The 17,329-nt window shown below is 47.6% G+C and overlaps 2 protein-coding genes across 5 annotated transcripts in view; one reads left to right on the top strand and one right to left on the bottom strand.

The window, feature by feature from the left end:
• The window catches only part of Fhip1a (FHF complex subunit HOOK interacting protein 1A), a 208,526-nt gene extending 205,552 nt beyond the window's left edge, over window positions 1-2,974 (top strand). For all 3 annotated transcript variants that reach the window (XM_038348346.1, XM_038348344.1, XM_038348345.1), the window contains one exon: window positions 1,330-2,974. In XM_038348346.1, the coding sequence (XP_038204274.1) occupies window positions 1,330-1,583 (254 nt within the window). In that variant the 3' untranslated portion in view covers window positions 1,584-2,974. The remainder of the gene's footprint in view (window positions 1-1,329) is intronic.
• A 4,481-nt stretch (window positions 2,975-7,455) lies between these two features.
• Gatb (glutamyl-tRNA amidotransferase subunit B) overlaps window positions 7,456-17,329 on the bottom strand; it is a 78,323-nt gene continuing 68,449 nt past the window's right edge. For both annotated transcript variants that reach the window (XM_038348348.2, XM_038348347.2), the window contains 2 exons: window positions 9,008-9,142; window positions 7,456-7,804 (listed from right to left, as the gene is read on the bottom strand). In XM_038348348.2, the coding sequence (XP_038204276.1) occupies window positions 7,676-7,804; window positions 9,008-9,142 (264 nt within the window). In that variant the 3' untranslated portion in view covers window positions 7,456-7,675. The remainder of the gene's footprint in view (window positions 7,805-9,007; window positions 9,143-17,329) is intronic.

A 17,329-nucleotide genomic window follows, 5' to 3' on the forward strand; every position in this document is an offset into this window, starting at 1 on the left:
TGCCAAGGCTGCCCTTTGGACTGCGACATTGCTTACACTGTGGTTCAGGCTCCTGCCACGGCATGTGAGGGATTTCTGGTGCGAGGTAGTGGGGGGACAGATTCTCAACGGTCCCAGTTCTCTGACACGAGCTGTGATAAGCTTTAATCCAAAAGGATATTTAAAGCAGCAAAGTGGGGGATTTTTTTTTTAACACTAAAGACTATAGTAGTGAGATGTGGAAAGTCCTATAAATGTCAAGAATTTTTAGTGCTGTCGTTAAGCAACACTCTGAGAAGTGTTGAAAAATGGGGCTGAATTCTAAAAAGCAGCCAAAATAATGAAGAGCTTGAATACAGAGATTTAGAAGGAATAATGAGATCATTTGGGTTGGGGGCAGAAGGTGGCATAAATAATTCCTACAAATACATGAGGACTGGAGAGCTCAGGAATTAAAGTCAGGGATATCCGGCCATTTTAATTACCAGGACTGATTTGGTATGAAAATGCAAATCAGTTGGATACATTAGAACTTGGGCTCTGTCATCTCAGGCTTGATTTATTGAAACGGGACGCAAACCCCTGACATCGCTCTGTAAATGCTGGCCCCCAGTCGTTTGTTGCTCTGGATCCTGATGGCCGCACAAGATTCTTAGGCTGGGCCTCACATCATTTCTTTATTTCTGGTCCGGAGGAATCGCTCACCCTTGTGTTTTGAAACTGGAGGACCCAGCAAGGAGGAGCTGATGTTTCTGGGAAGCCCTTGAGGTCATAGCAGCAGCTGAAGAACACAAGAGCTTAAGGAGTGACCTGGTGACCAGGACTCCCCTGCACTAGGGTGTTAGCTGAGCAGAAGGGCCACAGGGGTCCTTGGTAAATTCCCCATGAGTCCATTCTCCACTCAGCTGACACCAGTGAAGTCAGCCTCTGTCTGTCTGCCTGTCTGTCTATCATTTGTCATCTTCTGATTTATCTGTCCTTATGTCAGTCTGTCCGTCCATCTATCCAATCAGGGCTTTGCTTTGTTGCTCAGGCTGGTCACATGATCCTTAATCTTTGGCCTCACAGATAGCCAAGTCTTCAGTGTCTGGCGAGGAGTCTGTCAACCCTGTGTTCTTGCACAGCTGTGCATGAGGTTCCCTGTACAGGATTTTAGGTGGACAGTCCTGTATGACAAGCCGAGTGCTCGCTGTTATCTGCTGGACAAACTTGCCATGTGGAGCACGTGGAGCTGGGCAGATCTGGGCAGCTGAGGAACTGCATCCAGGGCTAATCTCCCCCCGACTGAAGCACTGGCCCCTCTCACACACGTTACGTAACAGTTCCAAGACTCCTCCTTTCTGCTTTCAGATCCCACTCAAGAGGTCTCCAGGACAGAAACTGACAAGACCCTTACGGATGGCCCTCCACGAGTGTTTCAGCCCTTCCTGGGCAACAGAACCAAGGTGGCCGGGGCACCCCCAAACCTGCCTCTGCCAGTGAAGAACACCATGCTGGCTGCTGCTCTCTTCCCAGAGTTCCTGAAGGAGCTGGCAGCCTTGGCCCAAGAACACTCAATTCTGTGTTACAAGATCCTGGGGGACTTCGAGGACTCCTGCTGTTAGCTTTTTATACTATTTTAATAGATATTTGGTTTTATAAGGTTATAGCGTCAACTGAATGTTAAATGCAAAGCTGCTTATCAAAAAACTGTCCACTTTGATACTTCCTGACAATACTTGATTTGTAGCTGGGTCTCCCTTTATTATACGGAATGTAAGTCTCTGAGCTGGCTGTCCCCGTGGCGGGTCTTTCTGCTGAGGTTTTCCTCTTTACAAGGTTTATAGTCGTTCTTCCAACCCTGGAGCTTGTAGCTCAGACAGCACCGAGCACGCAGAGGTTCTGTGATCTCTGGACAAGGAAGCTCCTCCACAGGGGCATGCGCACGCCTGCCCTCTCTACCCTCTGAAAAATGCAAAGAAGAGCATGGAGCTCCGCCTGCCACACAGGTACACCTCATCTGCTGCTTCGGATTTTACTGCTAGGACTTGCAGTCTCTCCACACATACTGCCTTATGTTGTGGGAAAATCCCCAGCCCCAGCTGTCTGCCCAAAAATTCACACAGAAAGAATTTGGAATGTGGGGAGTTTTTATCTTGTTGCTTGAGAGCTTGCTCTAATCAAGACCAAAACACAAGACAGCCTTAATTTAGTACGATTTGCACAAAATGAAGCGTACCTATGCAAACTGTGGACCTCAGGCATGTGATCAGGTAACAGTGTGGTATCATATACTAAAAACCTTATTATTTGTTTTATGAAAAGAAATGTTAACTTGTGAAACTATAGAGGACGTGGGGGGCAGAGTCTGAAGTGCAAAAGATAAAATTATGCTAACTGAAACCTGTAGAAACTCTGTAGTTATTCCATTTTGCGAATAGGTTGCACTTTGCAGAGACGTGAGCACTGCTCAGTCCACGTTGGAGGCAAGGATGGAAATGCATACGGATCGCAGGGAGCTGGCGAAGCTAGGTGCCTGCTGGGACCTGCAGCTTCGGATTAAGGAGGCCCTACGGGACGAATGCCCAGATCTGCCCTGGGCTGGGTGAGCAGTTAGGAGCTGGACTGACAGTGTGCCATAGGCTAAACAGGAACCCGATCCTGTCCATGGGACACTGCTGACTTCATGTTCGTGACGGGCAGTTTGCCTAGTCATGGTGCGGCGGCCGTAGCGTGGGAGGCACAGCAAACTGGCCTGCTCCTGCCTTCCTGATGAGTGCTCACAGGTCTCCACTAGAAAAGGGAGCAGCTTCTGCTAGTGAGAGGAACTGTTACCCCCTCATACACCACTTTGTCTGGTTATGTGTGCTTGCCACACCCCTGAATGCTGAAGCCATATCTGCAAATGGAGTTCTTTAGCCTTGTGGTTTTATGTCCATAAATATCGGTATTCATGTCCACATTTCTTTTTATTCCTTAAAAAAATAAAACTGCTAGGCGAGCATGCTGCTACTTAGCTATACTCCATACCTTTTCTACGTATTTATTAATTATACACCCTCTGTAGCAGGTGCCTGTGGGGTCATCTCCCCCTCAAGGTACTGATGCACACTTATGGTAAAAGTGGGGACAGAGATGACTGCCCTGAGTATCAGGTGAAGGGGCAGGAAATCAGATTACCTGGTGTAGGGTGTCGATAGCAAACTCACTTGACAACTCTAACTCCATCTGTTTCTGAGTCCTTACAGACTTCCCTAAGAGGACTGTGCTCAGTCGACAAAATGGAAGTCAGAAACCTGAGCTGGGTAGCCAGGGATGGTGTGGACATGGACAGGCCAAGAGCGGGTCCTGATCGGAGTGAACGCCGCTCTCGGCAGGCAGGTGATGACAGGAGCTATCTGTGGGAAGGAGCAGCCGTGAGGTAGGTTATTTTAGTCCCTAAGTTCACAAGCTGAACCTTTTTATTATCTTTTTTGGTAATACATTTTGGGAGAATTTTTAAAGATATCTGACGTGTTTAAAATATGGTCCAGGGACTATGTCCTCGTCCCTGTGACAGGTGTCATCAGCTGCCATGCTTGAGGGGCAACAGACCCTGGACTGGCGTCACTGTGTCTAGCCTGACAGACCACAGCAGGGACAGCATTAGCCTAGATCTATAATTCAGAGTCTGATTTAAGGTCTACACTGAAGGAATTTATGGCTCAAAATACACGAGCACACGGGGATAGTTAAAATTGATTTTGAAAATTGTCAGGTAAATGTAAAAATTTGAACAAAGAAAATTCAGTGTAGTTTAGGTCTAAAACACATTTTCATGGGATGAATTACAGTCGCAAGAAGAACTAATTAAAGGTGGTTTTACTATTGAGCTCTTCTGTTCCATGGCAGAGCCACTGTGGGGTTGACCCTGTTTGGTTTATATAATCGTGGAAAGTGCTGATGTCTGGTGTGTGACGCGGGCATCCACACCGTGCTCTGCAGGTCCTCGGCAACGAGGACCGGTCCCGAGCGAGTGGCCTTTATTAGGGTTAGACGTAGTGCTTGGTGTTCAGGCCATCAAGACATCCCGAGGTGGGGTGCTGTCAGCCTGTGAACAGAATCTAGAAACGGGAGCTGTGAATATTTTGGGTTGCTCCAGTTTGGGCAGCGAGCGTCTGCATCCCGGCAGTCACGTGAGTTTGCTTTGAGCTCCATTTAGAGGTTTAAAGTTGTGATGTGGCTACCCTTTCGGGATCAGTGGATGCCAGGTGGCTCTCAGTAGGGACGTCTGGCCAGCGTGGTGGGGAATGTCACAGCGTGATGTTAAATATGACCATGCTCCAACTCTCACTTAAGGGTAGTCTAGTTCAGTTGTTAATTAGCAGCTGTGTGTTTGCGGAGATCGCTGTCAAGCCTGCCATCTTTATGAAATGCAGGGCAGCTATTACAGCACATGCCACTTCAAGTCACTGGCCCGGGACAGTCTAATGTATAGTCTGCTGCAAACTTCAAGTCATTTCTGCAGCTGGCTTTTCCTGAGGCGGCAGCTGAGGCCACAACGGCTTTAAACCGTTAAGGGGATAGCTTAGCCTTTTCTATTTCAGCTACCAGTCTGTGAGTCACTAACCCATCACACAGCCGTGTGAGCTTGGAACAGCTTGTCAAGGGTGTGTACTCTACCCATAAGTCTGTCAAGGAAAGAGACATTTGAGGAGAATGGAGTTGGCATTTTCTTTCTTTTCTTTCTTTCTTTTAATGCTTCACGAAAAGCTCTTGGAGAACTCAGTGGCTTCTGGAACAATCCTGCCTCAGCAAATCCCTACATCCAGGCATTTATTAGTCCATGGCTTGTTTGGAGGACAGATTATCTTGGCAGCTAATTGCCTAGGTGCAGAGGGCTTTATCAAGAGATTTTCTGTAAGGCTCTTTAGGGGGAAAGCGCTGTGGGTGAGGGAGAGGAAGGCAGGGCAGTCGGTGTCTGTGATTCCTAGTCCGCCTGCTGATGTGGATGGTTTCAGCTAGGACAGGTCATAGCAAGCTGTGCTCTTGTCTTTGAAGATGTGAGTTAACCCTGGTCAGTTGCCCACACAACCCTGGCCACAGGATTTTGTCCCCATATTCATTTCAGGGTTCTTTCATGGTGTTTTTAGATGAGCTGTGTCACTTCAGAACCTGAAAAGGTGAAGGAAATGCTCAGAGCAGGCTATTAATTTCACTGATCCGAGGCCACACAAGTATGTCAAGGGACATTTTACTGGGACAAGTCTGTAAGAGGACCACCGAAAGCTAGGCCTCTTTTGTCTCTGTGGACATTTTACATGGGATCTGGTGCTGATGAACTTTTTAAAGACTCCTGTTCAACCATGGCCTGGGGAGCCAGTGAGAGAGGACTTCATGCAGTGCCTTCTGCTTCCCCACCCATGGGTCTGAACACCTGTCTAGAACCTGCCAAAGCAGCCCAGTGGCCACATCCACACTGTGTCTGGCAATGGGAAAATCACATGACCTTCCAGATTGACTGTTTCCCCTTCGTTATGACTAAATCCAATCTAATTGAAAGATACAATACAAACGGTGGGCCGTGCCACAGGCTACAACACTGGAATGACGGACTGGAAGAGGTGCACGCTCAAGCCTTTCCTGGCATATTTCCAGATGATCAGTAATTACGTTAAGGGGGGCACGGACGGTACTCTCACCTCAGAATACTGGTGGTTTTTCTATCCGTGCCTTGAGAGAAATGAACAAAAGCTCTACTCATCTGCAGACGGCTGGCGTTGGACAGAGACTACCCAGAATGTAACTAGCAGCCTCTCTTACAAAGGGAGGGGTTCAGGAAGCTGCATCTGTGACGAACGCACATTCTGTTAGCGTCCCATGGAGACCATCCATCCGCAAGCAAGCCATGGTTTGGGCCTAGAGCAGGCAGAGGCGGCTGGGGAATGGGTGGGAAGGAGGCTGAGGAATCATCAGTTCCCAGAACTTTCTCCTACCGGTCATGGCTTTCGAGTCACACACCCAGCTACAGGTGTGTGGGTTCCACTGACAGCAGTAGCCTTGGCTATGGTGCCAATTCATATATTTTAATGAGATTTCCCCTAACCGGTCCAGACTACATTCATGCCTGTGCCCAGCAGAGCCTCACTTTGTGAGTTTTAAGGTGTTATCTTTCAGATGTATCTCGTCAGGTTCCAGGCAGAGCTGGCCTTGGCTTTCCTTGGTAGCTGTGCTGTACGTGACCTCTTAAAGCCTGGTTTGGGGTTTAAAGACCACAAGGGGACGTGGCGGTTGTCAGATCTAGATGGGAAGAGCCTCGGAAAGACTGCAGATGGCTTCTCCTCCGGGAATACTTGCTCTGTGCACTTTTCAGCTGACAAAATCGTTTTTGGAAACTACTCCTACCTACCACCCATCGAAGTAAGCCCAGGACGTCAGCTTCACCACTGTTTCCTGCAAGGGTTGATGACCAAGCCAGAACTTTTGGTAAAAATGGAATTTGTAAAACCGAGCCTTACTGTTCTTTATGAAATAAAGGTCCAGCCGGATTCGGATTTGAGCGTTCTGGCCACAGGAGCTCAGGCTTGGAGAGTGACAGGGGTCCCCTTTCTCTCTTGTAGGGAGGTTAGCAGAATGCACTTTAACAGCCAGCATGCATCAGGGCAACACAATGTGGGGCCCATGGCTTCCTGGGTGAGGTGACATTCTAAACTTCATCTCCTGCTCGTCAGAAACAAACCATCTCAGCTTTTGGCTGGGCAAGGGGTCACTTTTCTACTCCTACATAGTGAAGCCATTACTCTAGTGATGGAGGCGGGGTGTCCACTCTCCCCTGTTCCTCAGCTGCCCCAGCAATGATCTTACCAAGCTGGAGAATCCCAAGGTCCCCCACCACCACTTTGCTGTCAGTTTGACAAGTAGTTCTAACAACATTTGAAAAACGAGTCATCAGAAGGGGTGTGGAGTTCTGAGGTACCGGGCATGCAAGAAACAGGGCACCCAGGCTTTATAGAGGGAGGAACAGGGTCGAGGCAATGGGCCTTCATCACCACCATCAGTTGTACTTCAAGAGTTAAAGGTCAATATTATAATTTATTAGTTTATAATCTTATTCTTTCCAGGTAAAAAACTTAATGTTTCAGATCTCTCTTCTGATCTTCTGTTGGGCCTAAAGCCCTGCGTTGTGAGCTGTAGCCTCTGAAGTGGAAGGTGATTTTTATGTGCTATTTCACGTATATTTTGTTCATTAAATTTATCTGAAGACATCCGTGTTGCTTTAGTTCACTGGAGCTGACAGTGCAGCGGGACCTGCGCTCACTCAGATGAGCGGGCACCAGCGCCTTCCTTCCCGCCTTGTGCCTGAACAGTGTGTTACGTGGCGTCCTCTCCACAAGCCCACGTTCAGGTCTGAACACACACCGGATCCATCCTGCCGTCTCAGTTTGCCAGCCCTTAGTGCTTGACTCCTGGGAAGCCTTCATTGGCCTCTGCGGCTGAGACAGAGCTTTACTGTTTAGATTTACTTCACAGTAAGACCAAGCTATTCCTTTAATCACTGCTGCTACCATCACAGAACCACTTCCTCCGGCTCCCTCCCAGGCCATTGGGTCTCAGAGGACACACACAAGTGTCCAGGAACTGAGAGACACAAACTGTACCCACATGAACAGCGGCTTTCACGGGCTCCTGTTCTCAGGGCCACACTGTCCTCCCTCGGGCAGAGGGACCTCACCACATCTCACAATGACAGCTTCTTCTCCAATATTTCCTTTATCAGAGCTGGGTCTGCTCGGCTTAGACTTGCTTTCCGTACCAACCCAATCAGCTTATTTATAGCTTTGGGGTTCCTTTTCTTCACATCCATCACCTGTGAAAACAGAAGGTAGGAGGTGAAAATAAAGACAGTCAACCAAGAATCTGCAAGGTTGCCACTGATTGCAAATTAAATTCATGTTCTTTCTTCCCTTCATAAAATGAGGAGGGGATTACATTCTGAGATCTTTCTATGCTCCTGTCAGAAAGGACCTGGCAGATCTGCTTCTGTGATCACAAGGGCACTGTGATCACAAATGACGGCTGCGGGAACCAGCGCTCTCGGGGGAGGGAGCCTCTCAAGATCTCTAGTGCCAATGGGCAGGCGCCCCGGCTCCCTGCCAACAAGAACTGCTCCTTAGAAAACAAACCTTTGGGATGGCAGCTTGCTCAGAGAGGGCTGTAGCAGGTAGGGGGTAAGGGCAGGAGGGGCTGAGCGACATCAAATAGCGGTGGTGCTGGCCTCCCTCTGCAAGGGTCCTGATTGGCAGTGAGTGTGCTCAAGTGCCGCAGGACGAGTCTGAAACCAAGTGTGTCCTTATCAGCCGCTGCAGATGGGGCAGGAAGATGGGGACCGCTGGGATGGTGTGGGCTCATTTTCTTTATCAAGGGCTCTTTACAGAGCCGTCAATGTCTCTGCACGCTGATAGGCGGTGTGCATTATTCTGAAAGAGATACTAGTAATTTTTCCCCACTGAAAAATATCTCTCTAGACAATATGATTAGACCTTGGGTGGGCTGGGAGGAGGGAGACCTGCAACTTGGCACGGTTTTTCTATCTTATGTGAAGAACACAAAATGACTTGGGTTTCAGCCATGTTTCTGCCAGAGGATCTTCTCTGTAATTTACAGATCATTTTCCTCTCTGCATCTTCCCTCCTTCACAGGCCGTAACCCTGAAGCATTTCCTAGCTTTCCCTCATTGCAGCAGGTCCTCCTGAGGAGGTGGAGGTGGCCACACAGATTGTAAATAACAACTCTGGGAGGGTGACAGACCCCTTGAGTTAAAACTCGGGCTTGCGGACTTGCTAGTGTCCGTCTAGAGAAGCTCCATAGAGCGTGAACACCCGTGAGGAACTTTCCTCACAGGAACAAGAGTCTCGGCTTTCGTCTGGTTTTGTCTCTTTGGACTTCTAAGTGCTGACACAAAAGGAGGGACTGACAGGGCTGGGTCTGCACCCCTGAGGAAGGGCTGTGTGCAGCAGGAACTGCACAGACCACTGCACAGGAAGACCTTGCTCCCAGTGGAGATAGTCACCGTTTGGGGGTGTCCATCTATGGTGGCCTGGCAGAGCTGTTCCAAGGCCTCGCGGTCCTGCATCAGTCCCAGCTGCTGCTCTGACACAATCTGTGCTGCTGTCTTCCCCTGGCCCTTCCACAGCTCCTCAAACACCTGCAGGTGGAGAAGGAGAGACGAGGAGAGGTGAGGACCCGCACTTCCCTCACTTCCAGGTGCCTCTGTGGTGCTGTAGCACTGGGAAGGGAGGGGCAGAGTCAATTAGCACCTTGCCAAGTGCTCTGGCCCAGGGAGAAGCCACAGTCCTTCTCAAACCTTCCCCTAGGGCTGGGAGCACTTCTCAAACCTTCCCCGAGGGCTGGGAGCACCTCCTTCAGCAAAACCAAGTCTCTCCAGGGGTTGGCTGCTCCTCCTGGGGAGGATGAGGACTCAGGCCAGCCAGGTATGTCCATCTGATGACTCAAGCCAGGCAACCTTCCTCCTAGAGGGCTGGTGATGGATCTATCCTGAGTCCACTAAACTAATTAAGGACACATTTCCTAAGAGATAGGCCACACAAGCAGTGGGAGGGAGCAGTCTGCTAGGAAGCAGGGCTGCGGGTGGCAGGAAAGTGACCTCCAAATAAAAACAGAAAACTACAAACAAATCACAGCTCGCAGGCTCCAGCCTCCCTTCCTTGTGTCCTGTTGGAGAGCAGAGCCCAATCTGACTAGGGTAATTAATGTCAGTGCTTTGCTTATTTTTCTACTTAAATAACAACAGACCCCCAAAGGAATGAAACTTGGGGAAAAGGCAAAAATTGTGGAAGGCATTTGCTGCTCGGGTTGTTTTTTACGTCTAAGAGGATGCAGGGCTGTCTCCGTTTGACTCCTGCCCTCAGCCTGCAACCATAAGACATGGGAACACTCCCTGTCTCCATGGTGCCACTGTGCAGCTGCTCCCTCCAGGAATGATTATTCTTTGGTAACCAGCACACACATCAGAGCAAAGAGGAGGTGCCCTGAGCGTCCCCAGTGAGAACAGCTGGAAATCTGTACAGTGACGTAGGAGGCACCGTGCCTCTGGTCAGCTGGCCAGACTCCTGTACTGATGGGGAAAGGATGCCTGTGGGGTCAGTCCCACGTGAGTGTGTGTGGGCACCTCTCTGGCCACCTCCACCTAGTCCTAGTGACCAGGACAAATAAAAAATGTGAACCACAGGCCTTCAAATGACGTAAGATATTCAGTGAAAACATGGAATACAGATCTCCAAATCTAATTCCTAAGGAAATAACCCTGACCAGGAGAGAGCTATGAGGGTTGAGTGTCTGCTTTTTCATGTGGTTTACCTGGGCACGAGGCTGCTCAGAGCAAGTCTGGGAGCTATCCTGCTCTATCCCTGATACATTTTGCTTACTTAAGGCTACAGGAGCTGGGAGAATGGCTCAGTGGGTGCAGAGCTTGCTGTGCAAGTGTGAAGACCTAAGACTGGTCCCAGCTCTGGGCAGGTGGAGACAGGAGGCTCTCTGCAGCTTGCTGAGCAGCCAGAAAGCTGCAGGTTCCATGGGGTCCTTGTCTCAAGAACTAAGGCAGAGACAATAGAGGAATGTGTGTCCCGCCCTTCTATCACAGAAGAACTTACATTAATAAAAGCTATATTTACCATGACTTGATGAAATTAACCCCCATCCTTCAGGCCATCTGCACAGACTTCTAGAATCAGAAGAGAAGGCGATGCTCAAGCCAGCTTGGCCCCACCCAAGGCTGCGCACAGAGAGCTTGCGGGACAGCTATCTCCCGGTAAGTAGGCAGAGCTGCTTAGCAGACAGAGAGGCACCCCTCCCAGCTCCTCACAACCCCTCTACGACAGGAACTTCTCAACGTTAAGCTGCTGCTCTGGAGAAGAGCTAGCAGTACAGAGTCACGTCCTGGAGTGGTTGCAGGATCCACCGGGAGCATAATGGCTGACGTGTCCTCTTCCTTGGTGTTAGAACCCACTTGTCCACTTCAAAGATTCGTGGCACTGAAGCCCAGACCTATAGCACTGGCCTGATTCAGCGGACTCTAGTTTCTAACTTTTGCTCCTTCCTATTTAAGCAAGGACTAGGAGCTCCTGGAGGAGCCCTCAAGAAGGAAACCAGAGGGGATTAGCCCTGCTGTCCCGACCACCTGGCTTCGATGGCCCAGGCTCCCATTGCAGCATAACCCTCAGCTACTGTCTGCTCACACTCTGAGAAGTGTTACCTCATGTAGTAAGTAGTCACTGACAGTACGGGAACACAAGCTGGGAAGCTCCACACACAGACACGAGCCAGGGGCCACAACTGGGGCAGAAATAGCCTGTGTTCTGGGGACTGAAGCCATACTCTTAACCCAACCACAGGCTGGTTGCACCCAGGCCCCTCACCTGCCACTGCCTGTCCTAGGCTTTTGTGAGTCAGGATATAGAGGAAAGGCCTATTTAGGAGAAATGTCAGGGAAGGAGTCATGTCCCTACAGAGAAGGGAACTGTTATGAAGGCCATTCTGCAGGAAGTGACGAATCTACCAGAAGCCTCCAAGGAGGCAGGGCAGGGGAGATGTACAGAGAACGGAAGGACAGAGAGAGAGAGAGAGAGAGAGAGAGAGAGAGAGAGAGAGAGAGAGAGACCAGTCATGTGACAGTGTCAGTGTGCGATACAATGTAACATTCCTACATCTGAAGAATCATGTGACAGTGTCAGCAAGCGGTACAATTTAACATTCCTACATCTGAAGAGCTCTGGTGCCTTCTCTCTAAGGCCCACTCTAGCATGCAGAGAGGAGGTTGGTTAAATGGCACTCTTGAGTGTGCTGAACGTGGCTTTCATCTCTGGACCTCAGCTGGGTGGTGCTACCAGCAGCTTTATCTGGACAGTGCTTAGGAGACAAGGCTCCATCCACTTCCATGAAGAAGCTGCAAACATCTGCCATTGTTCCGAGCTGTGGCTTGGCCAGCAGTTGGGACACAGCCTGGGCCTCCTTGGACTATATGCAAGTTAGCTGTAATGCTGATATTTCTGGAGTCTGATGTGTCCCAGTTGGCCCTGTCCTTAGTGAGGAGAGGTCATGGGACTGCCACCTGCCACTTCAATACACAGACCTGGCTCCTGAAAGAGGACCGCAGGGTGCTTTTGTCCACAGTGGCCGGGAGGTTGTGCATTATGGCATACAATCTTCAGGCTTCTATTTCTGAAAAAATAGGGCTGCTTCCCAGTGGACACCTCTTCCGGCTCTGGCCCCAGAATGCTGAGGGACGAAGGCTGTAAGCCTCAGAAGTCCCACTGGAGCACCCGAAAGGAGGATGCCGTGACATGGGAAAAGGACAGAATTAATTGGCGACAATGTCAGCAAGAGGCAGGCGGAGACAGAGGGATTAATAACAAATTCCAACACAAAGAGGACGGGATGATGAGTCTTCGTGCACATCTTTTATCACCAGTTAGCCATGCCGTTAACCTGATACATGCAGCCTCTCCCAGTATAAGCAACGGGATCAGAGAGTTTGTGTTCTGCCACAGGTTCTAAAGCCTAAAGTATACTTTGTTGAACTTTTCTGCTAATGCATTAAAGTGAATTACAACACAATTTTTCTTTTTATCTATTTAAAAAACATCATAAAATAAGATGCAAAAAGATGTTTAACATAATTAGTCACTAGAGAAATCCATCTCTATCTAGTGAGACACAGTTCACATTCAGGAACATGACTAGTGGGGATCATGTGTGGTGGCTAAGCCTTTAATTCTAGCATTCGGGGGCGGAGGCAGGGGAGCACTGTGAGCTGGAGGACTGTAGTGTCTATACAGTGAGTTACAATCACATAGGAGCACCTACTGCAGTTCCTAACTGCATTCTACAAACGGACGTGTAGCTTCTTTTTTAGCAGACAGAGACCACTGCAGAAAACCACCTCTGGTCAAGATACGAATCTAGCTGATTTGGGAGTGGTCAGCCCCTACTGACACATCTACATACAACCCTCATACTGACAGCTCAGGGACCAAAATGTCTGCTGTGAAACTGGATCTCCTAGAAATGACAGGGAACCCCACCCATAGAACCCCAACAGTGTGGCCGTGTAAATAAGACCATAACAGCAACATGAATACACATGCTATAGCGGAAGGGGGAACCACACAGGTCCCTACCCTTAGACAGGTGCTACAGACAATGAGACTTCAGCTGTCACAGGGATGGGCCCCTAACTGGTTAGCCAATACTAAGTCAGCCCTGAAAACATAACACAAGCAGCTACTTTAAGGGACTCATCAGGGCTTTGTTGATTTACTTTTTGGTGTGTGTTCACACACACTTTCAAGACAGAATTTCTTTGTGTAGCCCTAGCTGTTCTAGAACTCACTTTGTAGACCAGGTTGGCCTTGAACTCAGAGATCCAACCACCTCTGCCTCCTCAGTGCTGGGATTAAAGGCGTGTGCCACCACATCTGGCTTGTATGTGTGTACATTTATGTGCATATAAATAGCAGTAATAAAAGGAGGCCATGAATTTGAGAGTGGGGCATGGGTGGAAGTGTGGAAATAATATATATTTAATTTTAAAAACTTGGAAATACCACTTTTGGGAATATACCCAAAGGAAGGTCATTCATACCATAAGGCATATCAACTATGATTATAGCAGCATTATTTGTCATAGCCAGAACCTAGAAACAACCTAAATGCTCTTCAACTGAAGAACTGGTAAAGAAAATGTGGTACATTTACATAATGGAGTACTACACAGCAGTAAAAAATGATATCTTGAAATTTGCAGGGTGGATCTAGAAAAAAAAAACATATTGAGTGAGGTAACCCAGATCCAGAAAGACAAATATGAACTCACTCATAAGTGGCTTTAGACATAAAGCAAAGGACAACCAGCCTACAGTCCACAACCCAGAGAACCTAGACAACACTGAGGACCCCAAGAGACTCAAACATGGATCTACATAGGAAGGAGAAAAAGACAAGTGAGTAAATTGGGAGCATGGAAGTCACAGGAGAGGGTAGAACAGGAGAGGGGCAAAAGGGACAGAAATGGGGAAAAATGCACAGCTCAATAAAAACAAAAAACCTGGCATAGAATAAAATTATTCCCCTCAAAAAAACTTTCAAAAGTAAAAAGCTATCAAGCCCTGGTAAGAATGTGGAGTATCTAGAACTTTCTACTCTCTATAGAGGGTGCAGACACTTGGGATAAGAGAATAACCGTACATTCCAGGGACGCCATTCCTATATCTACACCCAAGACCTTTGAAAACACGCTTATTAAAGAAGTCAGACATGAACTTCAAAGCTGCATCATTCATAAAATTGGAAACAGCCATCCATAAAATGTGGTGTATCTGTAATATGGAATATTATTCAGCCCATAAAAATGAAGGCCGAGGAGACGGCTCAAGGGTAAAGCACCTGCTGTGTAAGGGTGAGGAGCTGAGTTCACACCCTCCAAACCTGCAGAAAGACACAGCATTGTGCACAGCAGTGTGCATCTGCAATCTCCGTTCTCCCTCAGTGAGTTCACACCCTCCAAACCTGCAGAAAGACACAGCAGGATGCATCTGCAATCTCCGTGCTCCCTCAGTGAGTTCACACCCTCTAAACCTGCAGAAAGACAAGGACAGCAGCGAGCACCTGCAATCTGTGTTCCCCCAGTGACAGGAGGTGTCTACAGGAGAAGTCCTGGGAACTAGTCAGCAGCTTGCCTGGCACACACAGAGAAGCCTGTCTCAAGGTAGAGAGCAAGAACTGACGCCTGTTAATGTCCTCTGGCCTCCACATGTGTTCCACAGAATGCACACTCACACACCATCACTGACTTTTACACAAGGGTAAAACGTCCTCATAAACACTGCAATATGCATGGACTATTAATGCATATCAATATGTGATGGAAATCAGACAAAAAGGGCAAATGCTGTATGAGTCCTTCTACACCAGAAACCAACCACAGGCAAATCCAGATACAGAAGACAGACTGGGAGAAGTGTAAGGGTAGGGAAGAACTTGTTTCTTTCTGAGGTGATGAGAGCTTCCGGGACAGAGAGTGGTGTATGCATGCTATGGTGGGTGTGTGCGTGGGTATGCATGCTATGGTGGGTATGTGCGTGTGTATGCATGCTATGGTAGGTGTGAGTGTGTGTATGCATGCTATGGTAGGTGTGTGCGTGTGTATGCATGCTATGGTAGGTGTGTGTGTGTGTGTGTATGCATGCTATGGTGGGTGTGTGCGTGTGTATGCATGCTATGGTAGGTGTGTGCGTGTGTATGCATGCTATGGTAGGTGTGTGTATGCATGCTATGGTAGGTGTGAGTGTGTGTATGCATGCTATAGTGGGTATGCGTGTGTGTATGCATGCACAAATGCATACTGTTACTGCCCTCAACCTTCCCTGTCTAGTACCTGTCTAGATTCCTGTCTACTCAGAAGACAGATGCTGCAGGTTCCCGACTACTGCTGATTCTGCCAATGCCCTTACACTAAAGATCTGATGAAACCCCGTCACCTGATGAGGACAACAGCTTCCAGATGTAGAAGTAGCCACACAGTGAGCTCCCCAACACTGTGCTGTCTATACCACACCTACTTTAACTGCTATTCAATGACTTAAAAGAAAAGCCTCCGTGAGAATACAAATGAACAGTTAAATGAAATTAGGAATGAGAAATTCATCAGAGATAGAGACTTAAAAAACGAACAGAAACCCTGGAAATGGAGAGTTCATTACATCAAATAAAAAATTCAGCCAACAGTCTGTGGCAGAGTAGATTAAATGAAACAAAGAGCAACCAAGTTTCACGTCAGGTGTGGAATATCACAGTCCAACAGGAAAGGAAAAGGAGCAGCACGCAAACTCTCAGGGAATCCACCATGTGATCGGCAGGTCTGGGGGAGGAAGCCGAGGCTAAGAACACAGGAACTCTATGTGAGGAAGCAAGGGCAGACAGCACCTTAAGCTGTCTTTTCTGGAGAAGCACGGGAAAGCATGTATCGGGAGGCCACAGCCCTATCTAGACATATGATCAGAAAATACCTTCACCAGTGTTATAAACAAGCTGCCAAAAGTACAGAACCTGGAAAGGACTGAGCTAAGAGCAACCCTGTTAGAATTACAGCAGATTTCTTATTAGTAATAAGAAATAGGAAGGAGGAAGCAGAATGGAAAACTCCAAGTCCTTAAAAAACGTCAAACAAGATTATTATGGTTTAGCACAATTGTCCTTCAAAGTGAAGGACAAATAAAGGCCCTGTAGACAAGCAAAGCCCAGCCAATCCTATGAGAGATCCTTGAGGGAATTAAGTATCCAGAAGTTAGACAGCATCCATCACGATATGCTTTCATTAGCAGAGTAGATGTACACACAAAAGGGAAATAGAAAAGGATCAAACATTATTAACACAACAAACCAACATAAAGATGAAGAGAGGAAAAATAAAGAATATTCATCTGCAAGAAAAATCAACAGAATGGAAGGTATAAAGTCATACTTTTCAATAATAATATCGAATAGAAGTGAGCTGAATTCTCCAATTAATATATACAGATTGGTTGAATGAATTAAAAAAAACACTTCACAAATGAAGATCACACAGATACTGAAAATGAAAGGACGGAAAATGTTACTTCAAGCAAATGGATCAGATGGTACAATAAAGGTCATCACAATCATTAAGGGATCATTTCATCAAAAATAGTCAATGATTATAAATCAATATGCACCCAGTGTTGTGACATTTAGTTCCAGCAAACAAACACTAGTAGGTCTAAATGAGAGACAAGTTCCAGTGTAACAGTGGAATTCAATACGCCACTCCCATCAGCGGACACCACCCAGGAACAGCCTCAGATTCAGAGTTAAAGTATATTACAGGTGAGTGGACTTAACAGAAATCAACATAACGCTGAATTCAAGAGCTACAGAATACAGTCTTTCCCTTAGCCTGTGAAGCTTTCTGTACAATAGATCCTGATAAAATAGGTTTAACAAACTCAAGTTTAGGCTGTAGGTCACTGGTAGAATGCTCACCCAGTGGGTACGAAGCCCTGGGTTCTATCTCTAGCACTAAACAGCCCCATCCATACTTAGGAGCCAGAGGTGCAACTCAGCGTACAGTCCAACCATAACGCCACAAAATAAAACACAGAAACAGAAAAGTAAGTTTAACAGCTGAAATCAAATCTCTATTTTCTGACCACCAATGAAATGAAACCAGAAGTAACAAGACAACTTTAAGAGTTACACAGTGGGCGGGAACTGAAGACACACCTCTGAACAAATCATGCACCAATGAGGAAGGCAGAAAGGAAAGGAAAAAGTTCCTTAAAATTGTGAAAATGCAAAC

Source organism: Arvicola amphibius, chromosome 11 (assembly GCF_903992535.2).
Source record: "Arvicola amphibius chromosome 11, mArvAmp1.2, whole genome shotgun sequence".
Lineage (NCBI taxonomy): Eukaryota > Metazoa > Chordata > Mammalia > Rodentia > Cricetidae > Arvicola > Arvicola amphibius.